Raw genomic sequence first — 19,840 nt, forward strand, 5'->3', positions numbered from 1 at the left:
TAGGCAAAATTGTGAGGGAGCCCACTCCTTGGCTGAGAAGCAACACCACACATGAATGGTCTCAGGATGCTTTAATGTTGGCATGACACAAGACTGATGGTAATGCTCACCTTTTCAAGCAAGCTTTTTTTCAGATGCCTCAAAGAGTCAGAAAGGAGACTCATCAGAGAAAATTACTTTACCTCACTCCTTAGCAGTCCAAGTCCTGTACCATTTGCAGAATAACAGTCTGTCACTGATATTTTTCCTGAAAAAAATTGGCTTCTTTGCTGCCCCTCTTGAACTTTATGAAGGTAAGCGCTACAATCAGGCCTTTGTCATGCCAACAGTAAAGCATCTTGTGTTGCGAAGCAGCAGACTTTAAGAAAATTAATATTTCTGCCATTTTAAAAACTTCTGGCCATTGGTGTACATGACTATATTAAATGTAATTTACTTAAGAAAAAAAGACATAAAAGACACTAATATCAATATGTAAAAGTTACACATGGTAAAAATAACTTATTTCCTTCCATAATACCATAATAGTGTATCAGCATAGAAGAGCTAAGTAACATGGCATGTATTCATACATGGACATCTTATCTTATATTTTACACATTTATTTTCATTTATCTTTCATTTGGATCAGTTTGTCAGCAAATCTTTGAGGATAGATGTTGCAACTCAACTCAAGTCAGGTGTAATCTGTATGCCCGGACCGTAAGTCAACTAAAAAATCACTTGATCAAATAGCCACAAATAACAAAGAATGTGAGAGCAATAAATAATAGTTCTTATCAAATAATTAACCCATGACTTTTCATTATTAAATATGTCTATTTATTATTAAATATTTAACTCTTTAAATGTATAAATGTAAATGTTTGATTTTTATTATACAGACTAGATAGCTAGATAGCTAGAGACTTTATTGATCCTGTAGGAAATTTCAGGAGATTATAATTATTTGAAGATTAATTAATTTAATCTAACACAAAAACATTTCACAACTTTTTTCTCTTGCGTTTTTGTCTTGGTGTCATATCAGATCTTTCAATTCACAAGCTATTGCCACAGATTTTACTGGCACTCATGGTGCCCTACATCTCTACTCTATATAGGTACGTATAAGGTTAAGGGTTTTGCCCAATGTCCCAGTACCATGGAGGTGGTGGGGCTCGCACTTACAGTATAACCCTCTGATCAGCAAATCAAAGCCTCAACTGTCTCCATAGCCCCCCATTTCACCATTTGGTAGTGAATTAAGTAGACTTTTCTCAATACAAATGTGATATCCACATAATTTAATGACAAAAAGTTTGAAGTTTAATATAAGGTAAGATAAGTACTTTTATTATAGTCCACTTTAAATAGAGGTCCACTCTTTTCACAGACTATATATTATCTTTTCTTATCACTATCGGCTGTGAAACGGTTATAAAATGCTTTCTAACATTTTCCTTACAATAATTTAAATTCTGTACATTATCCATGTAACCTTATTAAATCTAAACATAGACAGAAAAAAAAAACATGTGATCAATTGCAAAGTCTAGCGAAATAGTAAAAAAAAGAAAGATTTAAAATCATCTCAGAATTTCTTTCTCTTGAACCTTTTTGGTCTAAATTAGCCTTTGCAATATTTTAAATAATGATGGTTTTAAAAACATGGAACAGACAGGGTCTAAGCCACAAGATGAAGGAGCTAAAATGAAAGGGAATGACAGCTTTTCCACTCAAGTAAAGCCAAATGTAAATGTGTATTTATCACAAAAGAAGGCAGTTTGTATACAGTAGTTGTGTTTCTGGTGTTAAGTCGAACACAACAAATTGTAAAATTCAGTAATAAAGACAGAACTGATGCAGTAGCTTTAGGGCTTAAACAATAACTGGCATCAGATCAATCAAATGTAGGTGCATCCGATTAAGTAAATTTGACCTAGTCAAGCTAAAGGCAGGAAAACCAAGAATGCTCTTTAGAGGAACCTAGAGCACCACCAAAATTATGCAAAACAAAACTGATCTTTAAAACATTCAAATTCACTATATCACCCACATAATGGGAAATAAGGACTCATGAAAAAAAAAGAATATATATAAAATATATTATGGACATGGGTTTTATAAAAAATAAAAAGCATAACAGGAAAGGAATGCCATTCATTTTTAAATACAAGGCTAAATACATATTTTGTATTGCCTCACGATAGAACGGAGGTTGTAGTCCTAGTGCAGCAACATACTGTTGTCACTCACTGTCTGTTTCATTGGGCTAGCATGGGGAAAAGAGGCAACATTGCCAAAGCAATAACACATAATGTCAGCAACACAGGCTGCAACACACCCCGAAGCAGGAACTGTTGGCTGGCAATCTCTTGAGCTATTTGACACAGAACATCCTGAAAATTAAATAAACAAGGGGGAAAAAAGCACCTGTGACAAGGTTAGTTTGAACTTATACTGACGAAAAATAAAATATATGATAAAAGAATGTGATACTGAGTTCTTAAATTAACCTGAATGTACTGTATATCCCGCACCTCTAAATAAATATCATTAATTACACGCTGTCCACCTGTATAGAGAAAAAAAAGCATGGCTCTATAACTTTCACACCTTAAAATAAAATAAAAAAAAGAGGGAGATGCTAAAGATAAAAAAGTGGTGTAGAGGTCAACAAAAGTCAGCAAGTGTTATATTGCAACCTGACTTTGCTATTCATGGCCAAAGGTACACCTCCACTTCCTGTTTTTGACATGCTGAGCATTAATCATGATTTTCCCTCCATCATCTTTTAGAAATTATTTAAAATTTCGAAATGTTAGTAAAATTATGCTCTGTATGGAAAGTTGAGCTGGACTACAGCTGTTGGCATTTAACAAAGGTACGGTTTCTTATGACAGCTTGTGACAGAAGAACAAAATCATGTCGAACATACCTATGCAGTAAAGACAAGAAGGTGAGGAGATACCACCTTCCGCTTGGCTTCAGTGCAAAAGACCCTAAGCTTTGATAACACAATGTCAATATTTAATAATATAAGCATCATCATTTATATTAAAGTAGGCCTTTTAATAGAATCATGTGACTTTTTGTTAAAGTGGAACTATTATGCTCCTTCTGAAACAGGTTTACATAAGTCTTAGAGGTCTCAGAAATGTGTCCGCTAAATGTCCCAGATAAAGAGCAACTCACATCATGTGTTTCATTAATTTTGTAAAAGTGCTTTTTCAGTATCTGTAGCATTAAATTACCAGCCCCTGAATGTCCTTCATTGAAGGGTCTCAAAGACTGGAAAGAGGTGGGTAACAAAATGCAAAATACGACAGTTAAACCATTCACGGTGGAGATTACACGTTTCACGTCATTTACCACCCGTTTTCAGGCATTTCCAACCCAGATTTGTGATAAACAAAATAAGGATAATGTTTTTTTAGGTAACAACAAGTCTGTTGTGTGTGGATGTAAGAGTGTTAATTCACAAGGACAACTGCATTGCTTAGCAACTTTAAAACATAACAGAGATGAAGAAAGCTATGTTAGTTGGTAAACCACCAAACTAGTCTTTTTTTAAGAGATAAATAAGCTAGTTTAGCTGTTAGCAGTATTTTAGAAACCACTAACTTGGTCTTATTTAACTTAAAAATTTCACCCAGAAAATGGCAGAGTGGGGCAGAAATGGGTGGAGCTGAGCCAAAAGCTGGGTTAGAGTCTCTTTTTAATTGACAATGAAGGTAAAAATCTAATTGGCTTGTTTAAAGCCCAGAGAATTAAACATGGAAAATAGACAAACAGCATTTTTTTCCCATGGACACTGGAGCCCTGTCTGTCTAAAAATGTCTAAAATCTGATTTTCCTCCAATAGGTTCCCTTTAAAATAAGTGTGTGTGTGTGTGTGTGTGTGTGTGTGTGTGTGTGTGTGTGTTTGTGTGTGTGTGTGTGAGTGTGTGTGTGTGTGTGTGCGCATGTTCTCATATCTCAAATGTCTCACTAAAGGAAGTTCTGCAGCACACAGGAAACCCACAATCATTATGCAAGACAGGTTACTAAACAGACTTTACAGTTTACAGCAGTATGCCTGAAGCTCAGCTGTGTTCCTCCGAAAATTTCACTTTAACATGTACCCACGGGTTATTTTAAAAGGAATCTTGTACAAGAAATCTCAGCAAAAACGAAGGACATCCCCTTGCAATTATAAGGAAAGATATTTTGTACTAAACACTGAGGATCTGACTTACTCTGAACGTCGCCCTGGGGTAAGTAAATGCAGTTATTTTCTGACAGCAATTCAGCAGTTTTTTTTTTTTTTTTACATTTAATGAAGTGTGTATATATCACATACATATTTTGATTAAACGTTACAAAACATTTATATAACATAATAAAACCGAATATGTGTGTGTGTTTTCAGTGTTTATGTACAATATTAAGTTATATAAGCAATGTAATTGTGATTATTAGCTTTAATATGCTCTCACTAAAAGCTAGAAGCATAAATAATATTGCAGTATTGCGGACTTAATGCACAGAATGATTAAAGTTAATTAAAAAAAACGTTTTTGATGGTGTTTTAGAAAAAGCCAGTCCTCAAGGGCTGCATTGAACTTTCCCGGATAAAGTGTGTAGAAACTGTACGCAGTGACCTTCCCATTCCCTGTGAATACAAATATCCTTTCCAGGTGAGAGTGCTGCAAACCTGTGTTAATTTTTTTTTTATAATATTTCAAATGGATGGATGGATGGATGGATAGATAGATGGATAGATGGATAGATGGAAAACTGTTTAAGACAGCGTCCCTGATTAGATTAATTTGGAGCTAGTAGACGTTACAGAGGTAGAACATGAATACTCAATCCCTATATTGTTGTTCATATTTCCTTTTTCATTAGGGAAAATGATTATCTTTCATTTAAGTCTCAGATTTAACACATTCATTACAGCTAAATAAATAATAACTACATAAAAAAATTAATTCATGAAAGAAACAGGAAAAGGTCAGGTCCCCATATCATCCATTTGTTATAAGCAATGTATCTACTGTATGTACGTTCGAAATTTCAAACTGATATGAATGTATGATGAAAATATTTTTCCTCTTCTTTTTCTTTCGGCTGCTCCCACTATCCATATTAATGGCTTGATTTAGTTTGGTGGAAATGTGAGTATGACAAAACAACTCATAGTTTATGGTTTACTTGCAGGTTGTCTACGATAGCTACCACCTTTATGTGTTTGCACCAGACAATGACTGCAGGCTTAAATGGGTCAGAGCTCTTAAAGAGGGTGAGCAGATGTTCTGCACATGATGAAATCAAATTTCAAATCAATTTTTCCATTAATTATTATTTCATGATGATCTGCATTCCGTCTCATTTATATCTTATCCTATGCGAAGAGACAAAATGCAACAACCTAGAAAAGAACTACCACCCTGATTTCTGGGGAGAGGGAAAATGGAGGTGTTGTAACAGGACGGATAAATTGGCAACCGGGTGCAGTGACTATTACCCCAGTGGATGCGGTACAGTAAAACTCAGCTAACTATGAAAATGATGGTCTAATATAATATGGACATTTTTTTTTTTATATTCTACAAATGTTACTTTTTCCAATGCAGCATCCAAAAAACCTTTGCCTCCAACACCAAATGCAGAGGTAAGTCAAATATAATGCAACTGTATACTGATATGTTTACTGTGTAAACCAGATGATGTTTTTGCCCTTTTAAGACAATGAGACAAAGTTGTTGTTGCTAACATCATGCTTGAATAATCCTTTAACGTTCTGTCCCACAGCGGCGATTCTCTAGCCAAGAATTGCGAATTGTTGTGGCTATGAAGAACTTTATTCCTCAAGAGTTTACAGACATCGCACTGCACAAAGATGAGGAGTACACTGTAATAGACTGTTCTGAACCCAACTGGTGGACTGTCAGGGATAAACATGGGTAAATACCAGACACCAGATACAATTCCTTTATCATATCTTAGTGTTGCAGTACTTTATCATCATAAGTATTATTATTATTGTTATTATTATGTAGTTGTTGAAAAAGGTTTCATGGTTAGGAACATGCCTTTTCTTGCGTTCCTAAACCAAAATCACTTGTGCAGCAGAAATAGCTCATTTATCAATAATAACAATGTTGTTTGCATTGATATATTAGTTTTTTTTTTATTTTTATTTTTTTTATTGAAGATGCAGAACATTCACAAAAGCTTATAGCTAATTGTAATATTTCTGATGAGAAAAACAATACAGATATTTTACATTTGGACACAGTGTTCTCCTGAAGTAAACCTAGATTGCATTTTGTTTTGTATTTGGTTACGTTTTCTTAAAGCATTTTGAGCGTTACAGTGAATGGCATGAGGAAACTACTAAGAAGTCTAGTTGAATTTGCCTTTTTTTTTATCTGTAATTAGGGACTTGAATTATAAATATGCTGTTGACCTATAAAGATATATATATATATATATATATATATATTCTTTTGCTTTTGCAATGTTTTATTTAAGGCTCTCACAGTTTTGTTGGCAAATTGTAAATTGATATTGACCTATGTCAATCCTTTCCATATCAGCAGTAATGAACAATTTGCTTGTTTAGAAGCTCACATTCGTATTAAGAGCTCATTTAGAAGCTTACTTTCATGGTGTAATATGAATTTCTATGGATATTAACTTTGCAACTATTTTTTTATTCTGTATCTTCGACCTTTCCAGTCAAAAAGTGTAAAAGAGTAGGATCTGTACACTAAGGTGCCACAATATGTCAAAGTGTATAATTATTTAGTTCTGTAGTTTAGGAAAGATTATGTTATGGTTGGTGATCCTAAACGACACCGAATTTGACATAAAAAAAAAAAGTCTCAGGACTGCTGAGTTTCTTCACAAATTTCATTAGAGTATTTCTCTGCATGTCTATGTTGGGCAGTGGTTGGGATCTTTTGAAATTGGGAGTTTCAGTTCTGTTGTTTATTTGTTTTATATTAAATTACTTGACTAATTTTTATATTATTTCCTTACAATAAACAATAACATGTTTAAGATTATTGGATGGATACATTCTTAAGAACATTAAGAAACATTTTATTGCTGGTTAAATTCTATTTTTTTCTGTAGCATACAGTTTAGTCATGTTTGATTACGACTAACATGATGTGTATATAAAACACCAAAGTCAGAATTGCAGCTGTCACACTTTAAAATGACATTTGAAACTTTCCCACTCGGACTTGGATTTGGCCCAAGGTTTTGGTTTTGTATTATTCACGTATGATCAGAAACATGCATAACTTAGATTCACCTTGAAAAAAATAAGAACTTAAAGCATATTATATAGATTTGGAGCTGAATTCACAAATACTTTTAACTCTTCTGTAGCTGAGGTTTGAGTAAACAGCTTTTCAGTTTTGTCAATACAAGGAAACGCTGGATGTTGAAATTCTAGTCTGTGGTAATAACAGATGCATTAGATATGAGGAACATTTATTGGGTTAAATAGGTGATAAATTAAGAGGTTTGGTTGAAAAGGTGTTTGGAATGTTGTAGCGATTTAAACCATGAAGTTCTTTTATCGAATAACGATGTTGGCAGCATCTGTTTAATCATTAGATTAATGTAGCATTTATTCAACTTAGAGTTTTATATAAATTTTATATAAATTTATAATATCCACTTAAAAAGGTCAATTAATATTAATAATAATTAATAATAACTTTAAAGTTTGAGCTCAAATGATCCATTTATAGGGGGTTTCAGTGTTCATTAAAAAAAATATATATATACAGTATATATCTTCTTCTTTCTTGTCTTTCGGCTAATCCCTCTTAGGGGTCGCTTTTAATGTGGTTGTGCTAAACACAAGCTGGTTTTGGTTCAACACATGTAATATTGATTTAAATGTGTAAATGAACTAATCAGAGAGTAATGGCATTACACTGATGTTTTTGGAATTAAACTGATGTGTGGTGATGTAGACTGATTAAACCTGTATCTGTGCAGTTGATGTGTACCTCTGCAGTAAACGTGTGTACAAAAGCCCATCCCTTTTTTTCACCTTTGATTTTTTTCCTGTTTCTCACAGACATGTTGGAACTGTGCCTTGCATTTATGTTAAAGAAAAACTTTCCAACAACATTGAACACTTTGAGTAAGAACTACCTATATAATTAAGTACAGGCATAAATCCATATGTATATGTTAAAGATTGAAAAAAACATATTATTAATTTTTTTAATTGTCCTTTTTCTTTTATAGATGGTACAACAAAAATGTAACCCGGACTGAAGCTGAAGAATTATTAACAGCTGTGGTAAATATACCAAAAATTGTAAAATAAATGTTTAGAAAGCCTTTTAGTACATGCACAAACTTGATCACCTTCAAGTAGATTATTGCAATGTCTGCAATAGATTTTTCACAGTCTGCAGTTACTGTTGGATAAATTTGTCACAAGCAAGAAGAGTTTATTCTCTGGCTTTCTGCAAGCCTGCAGTAGTTGCAGCTGCACAGTGTGCATGTAGGGTTCAAACAGAAATCCAAAACCTTTAAACCAATGTGGCTGTGAGGTTTCCTGTCATAGTTGTATTGCATGTTCATTTCAGACTGTGACAATTTTACACCTTTATATGCATTTACAGTTTTAGCATTTGTACTGTACTCTATAATAATGAGCTGCTAACACAAATAGTAGCGCAATTTTTTTTTTTATCACTGCACACAGGAGTTTTTTGTTCAAGGCAAACATTTGCTAAAGTAATCAATATAATCTGACAGATGTTTGTATTTTATGTTATTAGGATAAGGAGGGTGCTTTCATGGTGCGTGACTCCCGGCACGCAGGAGTTTACACAGTGTCTGTATTTACCAAAGCCCCCGGGTAAAACCATTACTTCAGTGTGTTTTTCCAATCTGTCCATTATCCGAGATGCTCATGTTCTTCAATACAGTTGTTCACAGATCTTCACAGATCTTATCAATATGAAATTTTGATTTTCTGCAGATCAAACGGAGAAAAATATCCAAGGGTCAAGCATTACAAGATCAGAGAGACAGAAGATGAAGAGCCCAAGTATTACTTGGCTGAAAAATATTTATTCAGCTCCATTCCAGAACTCATTACTTATCATCAACACAATGCAGCAGGTAAAGTGCAAACGCCATGTTATACCTAGTCATAACATGCTGGTAAATATCAGCTCGAAAACTGCCGTGTCATTCACCTTGTACATGCTTTTGTCAAAAATTATTTATTAATAAGTACAACTAAAAACAAAAATCTATTTTCACAAAATGTTTTGCATTGTTCAGATGCTGTTTAATGTGACTGATGATTAATTAATGTGTGTTGTAATGTGTTTGTTATGGTGGTAGGTTTAATAACACGACTGAGACACTGTGTCTCCCAAGGCCAAGGGAAGTCTCCCAGAATAGAGGAGCTTGAATCAGGTAGTTATTCCTAAAATCTTAATTAAAATTATTATTATTATTATTATTATTATTATATATATAACTAAATATTGTATAGCTAAATAAAAAAAATAATAAAAAAAACAGAGGTGTTTTTTCTACGTTGTTGTCATAGAATAAAATATTCAAGACTAAAAGCAACACTTCTCAGTTGGCAGTTTGTACATTTCTGCATATAAATGATAACTGAGAAGTGTTTGATAACACTCACAGTCTGTGTGTGTCTGTGCCTTGCAGAGGAGTGGGAAATAGACATGGAGGACCTGACTCTTGGGGAGGAGCTCGGCAGTGGCCAGTTCGGTCTGGTGTTGCAGGGCTTGTATCGTGGTGAAAAGGTGGCTGTAAAGACCATCCGTGAAGGGGCTATGTCAGAAGAGGAGTTCAAAGAGGAGGCAAGGGTTATGATGTAAGTGTCACTTTACATTAATTGTTTCCACCACAAAGTGTAATAGCTGTTAAACTGATTTATCCACATCATAGTAATAATGGCAGTAATACGTTATTAAACACGGAAAATTCCTAGAGCCCACACTAACACCAGGTATTATAGTGCGGAGTAAAATAAATAAAAAGAAACATTTCATTCCAGCTCGGTATAATTCACATTGTTGTGGAAATTTTAAGCAAATAAATTAACTTTAGTTTCTTTTTTTCTTTTTTTTTCAAAGATAAACTAATTTCTAAAACCTCTTGAAACCAAAAGTCCTTGTAGGAGGACAATACCTACATTATATACTTTTGTTGATTTTTCTTCTACTAAAGGCAACTTGGTATAATTCCTTTGCTAGATTTGTTATCATTTAATGACATTGATTAAATTAATATCATAGCTCATAAAGAGAAACAGTAAACCGAATCTGCATTTTACCCAGCAGTAGAATCTGGGGCCTGGGAGGTTAGTGTTTTGTTTTTCAAATCCTGTTCTTAGTTTAAATACTTGTTATTCATTGAAGTATTGACTTTATTTCTTTGGGATAAACTCTGGAAGCCTTGCTGAGTTTGTTGGTGTAGTAATTAAGCTTCCTGTTGAACATGCAGAAGTGTTTGCCATACATACCTGCATGCTGTCCATTATGACCGCATCTCTACCTTGAATATTATATCTGATTTTGCTCACCATGATGTCCTGAACCACAGGAAAGTATCCCACCCGAAGCTAGTGAGGTTGTATGGCGTATGCACCCAGCAGTCCCCCATGTACCTGGTGTTTGAGTTTCTGAAGAATGGCTGCCTGGCAGAATACCTGCGCTCCCGGAAAGGTTCTGTTTCCCAAGAGACTTTCCTGGGCATGTGTTTAGATGTGAGCGAAGCAATGGCTTACCTGGAGAGCTCGAACTTCATTCACAGAGACCTGGTAAATCTTTGTCTCCAACACTTGTCTTAAGAAGTCATTGACTAATCATAGCTCACGAATCTAAATTTGTTCCAAAACATGCTTTATAGGCTGCAAGAAACTGCCTAGTGTCCGAAGACCTCGTGGTGAAAGTCTCAGATTTTGGGATGACCAGGTAATAAAATATTTATGTTATAAAATAATATTGTTATTATATTTATTCAGCTTCTTAAAAAAAGGATAAATGCTTTCTCACACACCATGTATCCTTGACGTTGTCTCATCTTGCAGGTTTGTATTGGATGACCAATATACCAGCTACACCAGCAAATTCCCAGTAAAGTGGTCATCTCCAGAAGTGATTAGATACAACAAGTTCAGCAGCAAGTCCGATGTCTGGTCATTTGGTGAGCATACAATGATGATGCCATTTATTTGTTGTTGTTTTTTGTTTGTTTGTTTGTTTACTTATTTATTTATTCATAATTCTATTTTTTTAATCTTATTTTAAGTTTACTTTTATTAACTAGTACATGGTATATTATAATAAATAAATCTGAAATACTGTTTTTAACATTATTTTGGCATATTGATGATGATAACGATTATACTGAAAACTGTTCTCATAAACTACTGAAGTCTAATAGCAATCCAATTAATGAGTTATTTAAATTTATATTTTTTAAATTGTCTTAACATTGCTGTGTGTGTGTACTGTACTGTATCGATCCTTAAGCAGAGCCTGAAAAACAAAAAAATCTGAAGCTGTGTTTTGGTGTATTCTGTGTCTCAGGTGTGCTGATGTGGGAGGTGTACAGTGAAGGCCGACTGCCCTATGAGTGCCGAACTAATGGAGAAGTGGTGGAGTCCTTAAACGCAGGACTAAGGTTACTTAAACCCAGACTCTGTCCAGAACCTGTTTACCAGCTGATGCAGTGGTGTTGGAAGGAGGTATGTGTCTGTAAACAATCCTTAGAAACAATGCTCACAAATTAGTTTTATTCAGATTTGAGGTGAGCTACAGGGCAAAATGACAACAAAAAATAACAGTACCGATATACAGTTCAAGCAAACAATGTAATACAGTACTCAGTTGTTTATCATTTTGTAAAATATTGGCAAATACACTAGAACTAATTATCTTAGCAAGTAAAAACACCTCTTGCGAGAACTGGCATCTATTGTTGACATTTGCCTTAATATTTTACACCCTACCAGAGCACATAATTATTATATATTATATATATTATAATGTTGTTGGCTTTGAATTGTTTCCGAAACAAGCTGCATTTTGAGTCATTTGTTTTAAAAAGTACTGAGGAGGAGGCATCCCTTTTATGGCTATATGATAACATACTGTACATGGTAAATACTACTAACTTGCTTAGTGGATGTTCCACAACATTAAATAGCTACTGTTATTTGTATTTTATTAAAGTGTTGTTGGTTAATTTAAAAAAATGGACTGGTAAATTTCTATGGTTAAGAGAACTAAACCACAGGACACGCTGTTATAGGAAAATAATTAACTTTCAAGTGGTAACACGCCACCTGTTCAGTCGATGTTTTCCTGGAACAGCCTACCCTGTCTTGTTTTATTTCTTACTTATGAATTAGTTATAAAACAATTCTTATTAAGAGCAGAACCTTAAGAATAATAGAGATTATTCCTAACAGGGTCCTTCTGCAGGGGCTCTAAAGTGGCTCTGGTCCCCAGAATGAGTTTTTCTAACATTAAATTCAGTAATCAAGGATCCGAAGCCTTCGTGTCCGATTTTACTGGCAGATCCACTAATAAAAAGGATGTAGTGTGATGAACTTAAAAGTGGATGCGTACCCTAAAACATGAGAGATAATAAGCTGTAAATAGATTCTTGTCTATTATCTGTGATCAACTTTTAAACCATGGTGAAGCTTGAAATGTGCTGACACAACAACAACAATCAGATGTGAACCTTCACAGCAGCCAATCAGTGGCTGAATAATCACATCAATTCCAAATATAGCATCTTTAAGATTATAAGCTTAATAACTGACTCATCAAACATGATACGCTTAAAATCGAAATAGAGTTTATGATGCTTTCCCCATCTCTCTGTGTAATGTGAACACAGCAACACAAGTGACCAATGTGTAAGGTTAGTTAACAAAAAAAAAAAAACTGAAGTATGGGAAGAAGTAGCATAACTGTTAATTTTGTTTTCATTGTGTTAACCATTGACATTGACAGTGTCTGTATGTTGTAAAGTAAATATTTATTTTGGTTTTATAGAAACCTGAAGACCGGCCCTCCTTCGTCCTGCTCTTTCATGAACTGGCATCTCTTGCAGATATTTGATTTAAGACTATTGCTATTACGTATGAAAAGATAATGTACAGTCCATTTTTATTTATTTGTAAATTTTATTTATTTGTTTCAGTTAATATCCATAGTCTTTTCTCTACTACCTATATGTAATGAAGTCCGGCATGGTTTCATGTCCTTTAAGTACAGTAAAATTTCCTGATCTCTTTTTCTCCTGTAGGGGGCAGCATTAAGATGACTTTTATTTTCCAGACCAATATTGTTGAAACCTTTGGTTTTCAGAAATATTCATTAACTGCATTTTTATATCTGTCTGTGTGTATCTATAGTAAACACCTAATATTTTTAGCAATATATTTTGCAAGTTAACATCAAATTGTGTTTATCACTATCAATATGTGTGTAATGTCTGTTTGTTGACATCATTTTACACATTATGGAATGCATTTTCAATAAAAGAAAATAACTCATGTTCTTGGTAGTTATAAATTAGTAAAATTATGTTTGCGTAATTATATCAGAAGTGGACAGCCAGGACGATAGGCATCCGCACTTGGTAATTTCATTTGTGTGAAAGCATCTCCACCGACCACTTGGATTTGCATTTTCTCAGCAACTGGGTCATCATTTGAAATACACACCAAAAAAGTATGAGCCAAAGCCAAACCAAGCCATCTAATGATATTTTCTGATATAGTGCTTCCGATATAGATTGTTCAATAAAAGCTGAGCATTTGCTTATTTTATAGCACTTTATATGTTTTCACTAATCACACAAATGAAAAACTGGAATCACCCAAAACATACAGACATTTAAACATTAGCTGCATACAAAGCAAAAGTTTAGATATTAAACATGTATTATAATTATGTTAATGATTTTGTCCAAAATCTATAATCTCAAATATACTCCCAAATAATACATAGGCCTATATGTTAATAACAGTCTTCTTGTACGCCTATTATACATTTGTACAACATATCATACAGACAGATCAGCGTCCTAAGGGGATATTCTGTATAATTTCTTGGTGCTTAATTACATTAATAGACCTAAAGCTAATACAAGCCAACCTTTTAATACTGTTTTCTCCAACAGCTTCCATGAGATGGCAGAATACCCTCTTTATTGCTAAACTTGCCCCTTTCTAAACCCTACACTAGTTCAACTTCACTATTAACATGGAAAAAAAATCCTATGTAGTTTAAGCCTATATGGCACCTAATATGGTTTTGTAGGCTATTATTAAACAAACACTGATCTACAAAAAAATTAATGTGAGTATGAGTTGACCCAATCTGTGTCACCTCCATTCAAAAAGCAGAGTTCAAATCATGCAAGTAAACTTAAACTTATATGGTCTATGCGAAAAGGCCAAAATAAATCAACCTGTTAGATTGAATGATTAAAATGATATCTCTAATCCATTTAAAAAACGTGAAAGTGGTAACTCTAGTCTTTTGGGGTTGTCACGGATGCACCTGAGAACAGTGTTTAAATGTAATGTGACCACATAATTCTCAAACCACCTCCGGAAGTGGTCTGATCATAAAACACATTTGACCCAATTCAAACACATATGGCTATATCTGTCTAATAGCGTCTAGACATGTTTAGCTTGCAACCGATTACGGTAAAGCAGTCAATGTCAGTCTTCCTTTTGTTCAGTTGCATTTGACAGGTGTTGCAACTAAAAGCCACAAAGCTTTAACTCACAGTGGAAGTCATAATATTACCTTTCTCTGGTCATTACATTACAGACTTCATGATTGTTAAAGAATGACTGTATAAAGGCTTCTGTTATATATGTATATAATATTATTATATAAATAGAGTATATATTATTATCTAAATACAGTGCTGTGAAAAAGTATTAGTCCCCATCCTGATTCTTTTTTTTAGTTACTAATTTTACTATTATCAAATATTGAAATCATGAATAAACTGTGATTTTTTTTGGAAAACTGAGCCACACTGAGGCCTGATTACTGCCAGACATTTTGAATAAAAAAATTACTTAAATAAAACCTGTCTGACAAACTGAAGCATGCTAAAAGATCTAAAAAGCAACATGATCTAAAGATATTCAAGAATAGATGAGAAACAAAGTAATTGACGTGTACAGTATCAATTTGGAAAGGGTTACCAATGCATTTCTAAACCGCAGTGAGACCCATTGTCCACAAATTAAGAAAACTTGAAACAGTGGTGAACCTTCCCAGGAGCAGCTAGCCTACCAAAATTACTCCAAGAGCATAACAATGACTCCCAAATCTCTGACCTTGTCATCGATTTCCCAATTTTCCTTCCTTGGATTACTTTTGTTATGTCCTGACCATTGCAACCTGGAAACATTCACAAGATCTGCAGTTTTGCAGTTGCTCTGACCCAGTTGTCTAGCCATTACAATCTGGCCCTTCTCACAGTAGCTACATTTTCAATATCTCATTACATTGGCGGCTAGAAGTGGGTGGGATATATTAGGCAGCAAGTGAACCTTTTCCTGAAGTTGATGTATTGGAAGCAGAAAAAATGGGCAAGTATAAGGATTTGAGTGTCTTTGACAAAGGCCAGATTGTGATGGCTGGAGCACTGGGTCAGAGCAACTCCGAAACTGCAGCCCTTGTGGGATGTTACCCAAGGAAGAAAAACTGGTGAACTTTGCGACAGGCCGATAGGTGGTCAAGGCCTTTCTGATGCACATGAGGAGCGAAGGCTGGCCTGTGTAGCCCCATCCAATAGAAGCGCTAGTTTAGATCTAGTGATGAAAAGGTTAATTAGACAATTCCCAGAACTCATACAAGAACCCAAACAGCATTTAAAGAACTGCAAGGTTAAGGTCAGTGTTCATGATTTAATAATAAGAAAGAGTCTGGGTAAAAATGGTGTCCGTGGGAGAGTTTCTAAGATGACAACCACTGCTGACAAAAAAACCAACAACAACAACAACAAAAAAAACACAAAGGCTCATCTCCCATTTGCAACAATGATAACTGATAAATGATAACTGTCCAACTTTTTGGAAGGTGTGCATCCTGTTACATCGGGCATATAACTAACACAGTATTTTATTAAGAAGATTATACCAACATAAGAACATTATACCAGCAGTCAAACATGATAGTGGTAGTGTAATGGTCTTGGGCTGGACCTGGATGACTTGCCATAATTAATGGAACCATAAATTCTGCGCTGTATCAGAAAATCTTGAAGCAAAATGTCTGGCCATCAGGTTGTGAACTTGAGCTATGCAGCAGGACAATGATCCAAAACACACCATTAAATCCACCTCTAAATGGCTCAAAAAAAATTAAGGTTTTGTAGTAGCTTAATCAAAGTCTGGACTTGATCCGATTGAGATGACCTTAAGTAGATGTTCACGCTTGAAAACCCTCCAACGTGGCTGAATTTGGCCAATTAGAGGTAGCACAACCAGTTATTAGTTTTAGGGGGAAATTACTTTTCAAATAGGACCAAGCAGGTTTTGGTAAAAAAAAAATCCCATAATATATAAAATTATCATTTTTAAATCTGTTCAATATAATTTGTTTAATGATCTTAATCATTTAAGTTTGACAAATATGCAAAAAAAGAAAGAAATTTGGAAGCAGGCAGATACTTTGGGCTGGGCCTCATGCGTGGTGGGCTGTCACCAGTTTACTGGTATATAATTGATCATCAATGTTAATTTTATTTGGTGTGCAGTGGCATAGAACACCAGGACAGAGGATTCATTTCCTGTCTCGGGTCTGTTTGTGTGGAGTTTGCATGTTTTCCTCGTGCTTGGTGGGTTTCCTCCGGGTACTCTGGTTTCCTCCCGCAGTCCAAAGACAAGCAGATTGGACTAACTGGCATTCTCAAGTTGCCCATAGTGTGATTGTGTATAAGTGTGTGGATGCCCGGGCAATGGATAGATACCGCTAAAGTATGTGTGCATGGGTGTGGCCTGGTCATGCTCTGATTGGAGGAATGTAAATATTAAAAACACAATTGACTATTATATTGACTACTATCCTGACTTCTTATATCCGGATACTATATATTTTTTCAAGATTTACTTGCTGAAACAACGTACCACTAAACCCCCGTTACTCACTCACTCACTCACTCACTCACCTTCTATACTACTTTATATGTATTTAGGGTTGCGGGGACCTGGAGCCTATCCCTGAGGCGGGGTACACCCTGGACACGGTGCCAATCCATCGCAGGGCACACTCATACACACACACTCATTCACACACTACCGGCAATTTGTGAACGGCAATTAGCCTAACCTGCATATCATTGAACTGTGGGAGAAAACCGGAGTACCCTGAGGAAAGCCTGCATGGGAGTGCAGGAGTCTGCATGGGGAGAACATGCAAACTCCATGCACACAGAGATGAGAACCGAGCCTACCCCTGTTACTGACATGAAATAAATATAGGAACTATTTCTTTTGAAATTGCATTCAATTGTAAAATGCCAGTGATAATAATTCGCAGTGCTGCATATATTGCGAAATTTAAGGTAAATGAGGTCAGAAAGGCAAAATAAATATCTGAATAAATAACATGGATATAAGTTTTAGCTTATATTTTCATTAGCTTTTGAAGCAGCACCAACGCTCACACCTCGTAAGAGCACGAATGCGGTGAGTCACACACACACAGAGTGTGAGAGACGCGGCTAAAAGGGCCGTTGTCACTTTAAGGAAATGCACTTGCAGCCATTTTCTGCTCTTTGTGTGGGGCGGATTAGCGGACAGCGACCGAGCCGAGAGCATCAGTAGTCGGATACAGAACGAAGCGCCGTCGCCGTGTATTGACTCTGCGCTGCGCTCATCGTCTGCTCGTTTGTCGCGCGGACATGCGATTTGCAGGTACCACGATTTTTTATATACCAGCCGTTTTTTCGCGATAAGCCGAAGAAGGGATGTGTGTGTGTGTGTGTGTGTGTGTGTGAACAGGAACGAGACAGCGATGATGGCAGCAACCTGCTAGTGCTGGTGTAACGTTAACGCCGCTCTCAGTAACGTCACTCCTCTGTTTATCCACATTTTAGACTGCAAATGATTCTTTCCGGTCCTTTCGATCAGTCAGTCGGGTTATTTTTCGTGTTTTTTTTAAACAGGCGTGTGAATGTAGCCTTGGTTTCGGAATTAGAGCATCCACTGGGCGGCTCGGTGTGTGATACTGATAGCATCCTTTCCCATTATGGGTGGGGTGAGGGGAGGACTGGCGTTAGAACTCAGCTTCTCCAACACGCCTTGTTACACCGATATCCTGTTTTCTTTTGGTTTGTTTTATGCCTTTTGGTCATTTACATATTCGTTCATTTGTTGTTTTTGAAATGTCGTTTCTTCCCTGCCGTTTCTCGAGCACTGAAGGTGTCAGTGTGAAAAGGTTGCTACGGATGCTAGTCTTAAGCTGCTAGCTAATTCAGCGTTTTGGTTCTTCGACAATTTATTATTATTATTATTATTATTATTTTAATTTTTTTTTTTTTTTAGAAAAATTGACTGACAGACCCTGCACAATAAAATACGCTAGACATTTTTTTAAATAATGTTTTAACATTTAACATAAATATTTATCTACTTTGAATGGATACATATTTGGACAGTGTGTGTGTTCCCTGTACAGTTCTGAGAGATGATAGCATCTCGCAGTTGGTAATGGCTGACAGTGGTGTGTGTGTGCGTGTGTGTGTGTGTGTGTAGAACATAATTTAATAAAGCAATATTTTATTTAAAGTGAATTCCCTTTTTTTTGTTAATTCACTCCTAGGTATTATTACAGCACTATACCCCCAGCACTATACACTGATGAGCTCTAACATTATAACCACCCAACTAATATTGAGTAGGTCCTTCTTTGACACCAGAACAGTAATGACCCGTGTGTTCTAACACCTTTCTACTGGAACCAGCATTTACTCACTCACTCACTCATCTTCTATACCGCTTTATCCTGTATTTAGGGTCGCGGGGACCCGGAGCCTATCCCAGGAGGCTTAGGGCACGAGGCAGGGTACACTCTGGATAGGGTTCCAGTCTATCGCAGGACACACACTCACACACCCATTTACACACCACAGGCAATTTGGGAATGCCAGTTAGCCCAACCTGCATATCTTTGGATGGTGGGAGGAAACCGGAGTACCTGGTGGAAACCCACCAAGCACAGGGAGAACATTCAAACTCCATGCACACAAGGAACAGGAATTGAGTCTGGCCGGGAATCAAACCCAGACCCTGGAGGTGCACGGCGACAGTGCTAACCACTACACCACCGTGCCGCCAACCAGCAACTTAATTTGATCTACAATAGCTCGTCTATTGGATGGGATTACATGGCCCAGCATTCACTACCCATTAAAATGGCTACCCATGACCCTGTCGCCAGTTTTTCTTCCTTGGATCACTTTTGTTATGTCCTGACCACTGCAGCCTGGAAACATCCTACAATAACTGCAGTTTTGCAGTTGCTCTGACCCAGTTGTCTAGCCATTACAGTCTGACCTTTCTCACAGTAGCTACATTTTCAATATCTCGTTACAATGGGGGCTAGCAAGTGAAATATTTCAGGCAACAAATAAATCTTTTCCTGAAGTTGACGTGTTGGAAGCAGAAAAAATGGGCAAGTATAAGGATTTAAGTGTCTTTGACAAAGGCCAGATTGTAATCGACTGAGTCAGACCAACTTCAAACTGCAGCTTTTGTGGGATGTTACCCAAGGAAGAAATACTGGTGAACTGGCGA

The 19,840-nt window shown here is 35.9% G+C and overlaps 2 protein-coding genes across 2 annotated transcripts in view; both read left to right on the forward strand.

Annotated features, from left to right (window-relative positions):
• The first annotated feature begins 4,024 nt into the window (after positions 1–4,024).
• On the forward strand, positions 4,025–13,564 carry itk (IL2 inducible T cell kinase). The gene is made up of 17 exons (XM_053506559.1): positions 4,025–4,238; positions 4,557–4,661; positions 5,185–5,266; positions 5,379–5,504; positions 5,601–5,638; positions 5,779–5,930; positions 8,072–8,137; positions 8,245–8,299; positions 8,787–8,866; positions 8,990–9,132; positions 9,361–9,435; positions 9,694–9,862; positions 10,594–10,810; positions 10,900–10,964; positions 11,081–11,196; positions 11,583–11,740; positions 13,062–13,564. Exons 1-17 carry the CDS (start codon positions 4,101–4,103, stop codon positions 13,125–13,127), a joined length of 1,851 nt encoding a protein of 616 aa, XP_053362534.1. The 5' UTR covers positions 4,025–4,100; the 3' UTR covers positions 13,128–13,564.
• A 4,235-nt stretch (positions 13,565–17,799) lies between these two features.
• cyfip2 (cytoplasmic FMR1 interacting protein 2) overlaps positions 17,800–19,840 on the forward strand; it is a 40,597-nt gene continuing 38,556 nt past the window's right edge. Inside the window, exon 1 of the mRNA XM_053505536.1 lies at positions 17,800–17,959. The gene's annotated coding sequence lies outside the window, so the exon portion shown is untranslated. The remainder of the gene's footprint in view (positions 17,960–19,840) is intronic.

This window comes from Clarias gariepinus, chromosome 10 (assembly GCF_024256425.1).
Source record: "Clarias gariepinus isolate MV-2021 ecotype Netherlands chromosome 10, CGAR_prim_01v2, whole genome shotgun sequence".
NCBI lineage: Eukaryota > Metazoa > Chordata > Actinopteri > Siluriformes > Clariidae > Clarias > Clarias gariepinus.

Bases quoted from the DNA above. Each gene is read 5' to 3' on its own strand.
- itk (XM_053506559.1), top strand. From the start codon at position 4,101: ATGTACCCACGGGTTATTTTAAAAGGAATCTTGTACAAGAAATCTCAG. The intron at 5,505-5,600 runs GTACAGTAAAAC...TTTCCAATGCAG, and splicing joins CTATTACCCCAGTGGATGCG to CATCCAAAAAACCTTTGCCT. The intron at 11,197-11,582 runs GTGAGCATACAA...TCTGTGTCTCAG, and splicing joins GTCCGATGTCTGGTCATTTG to GTGTGCTGATGTGGGAGGTG.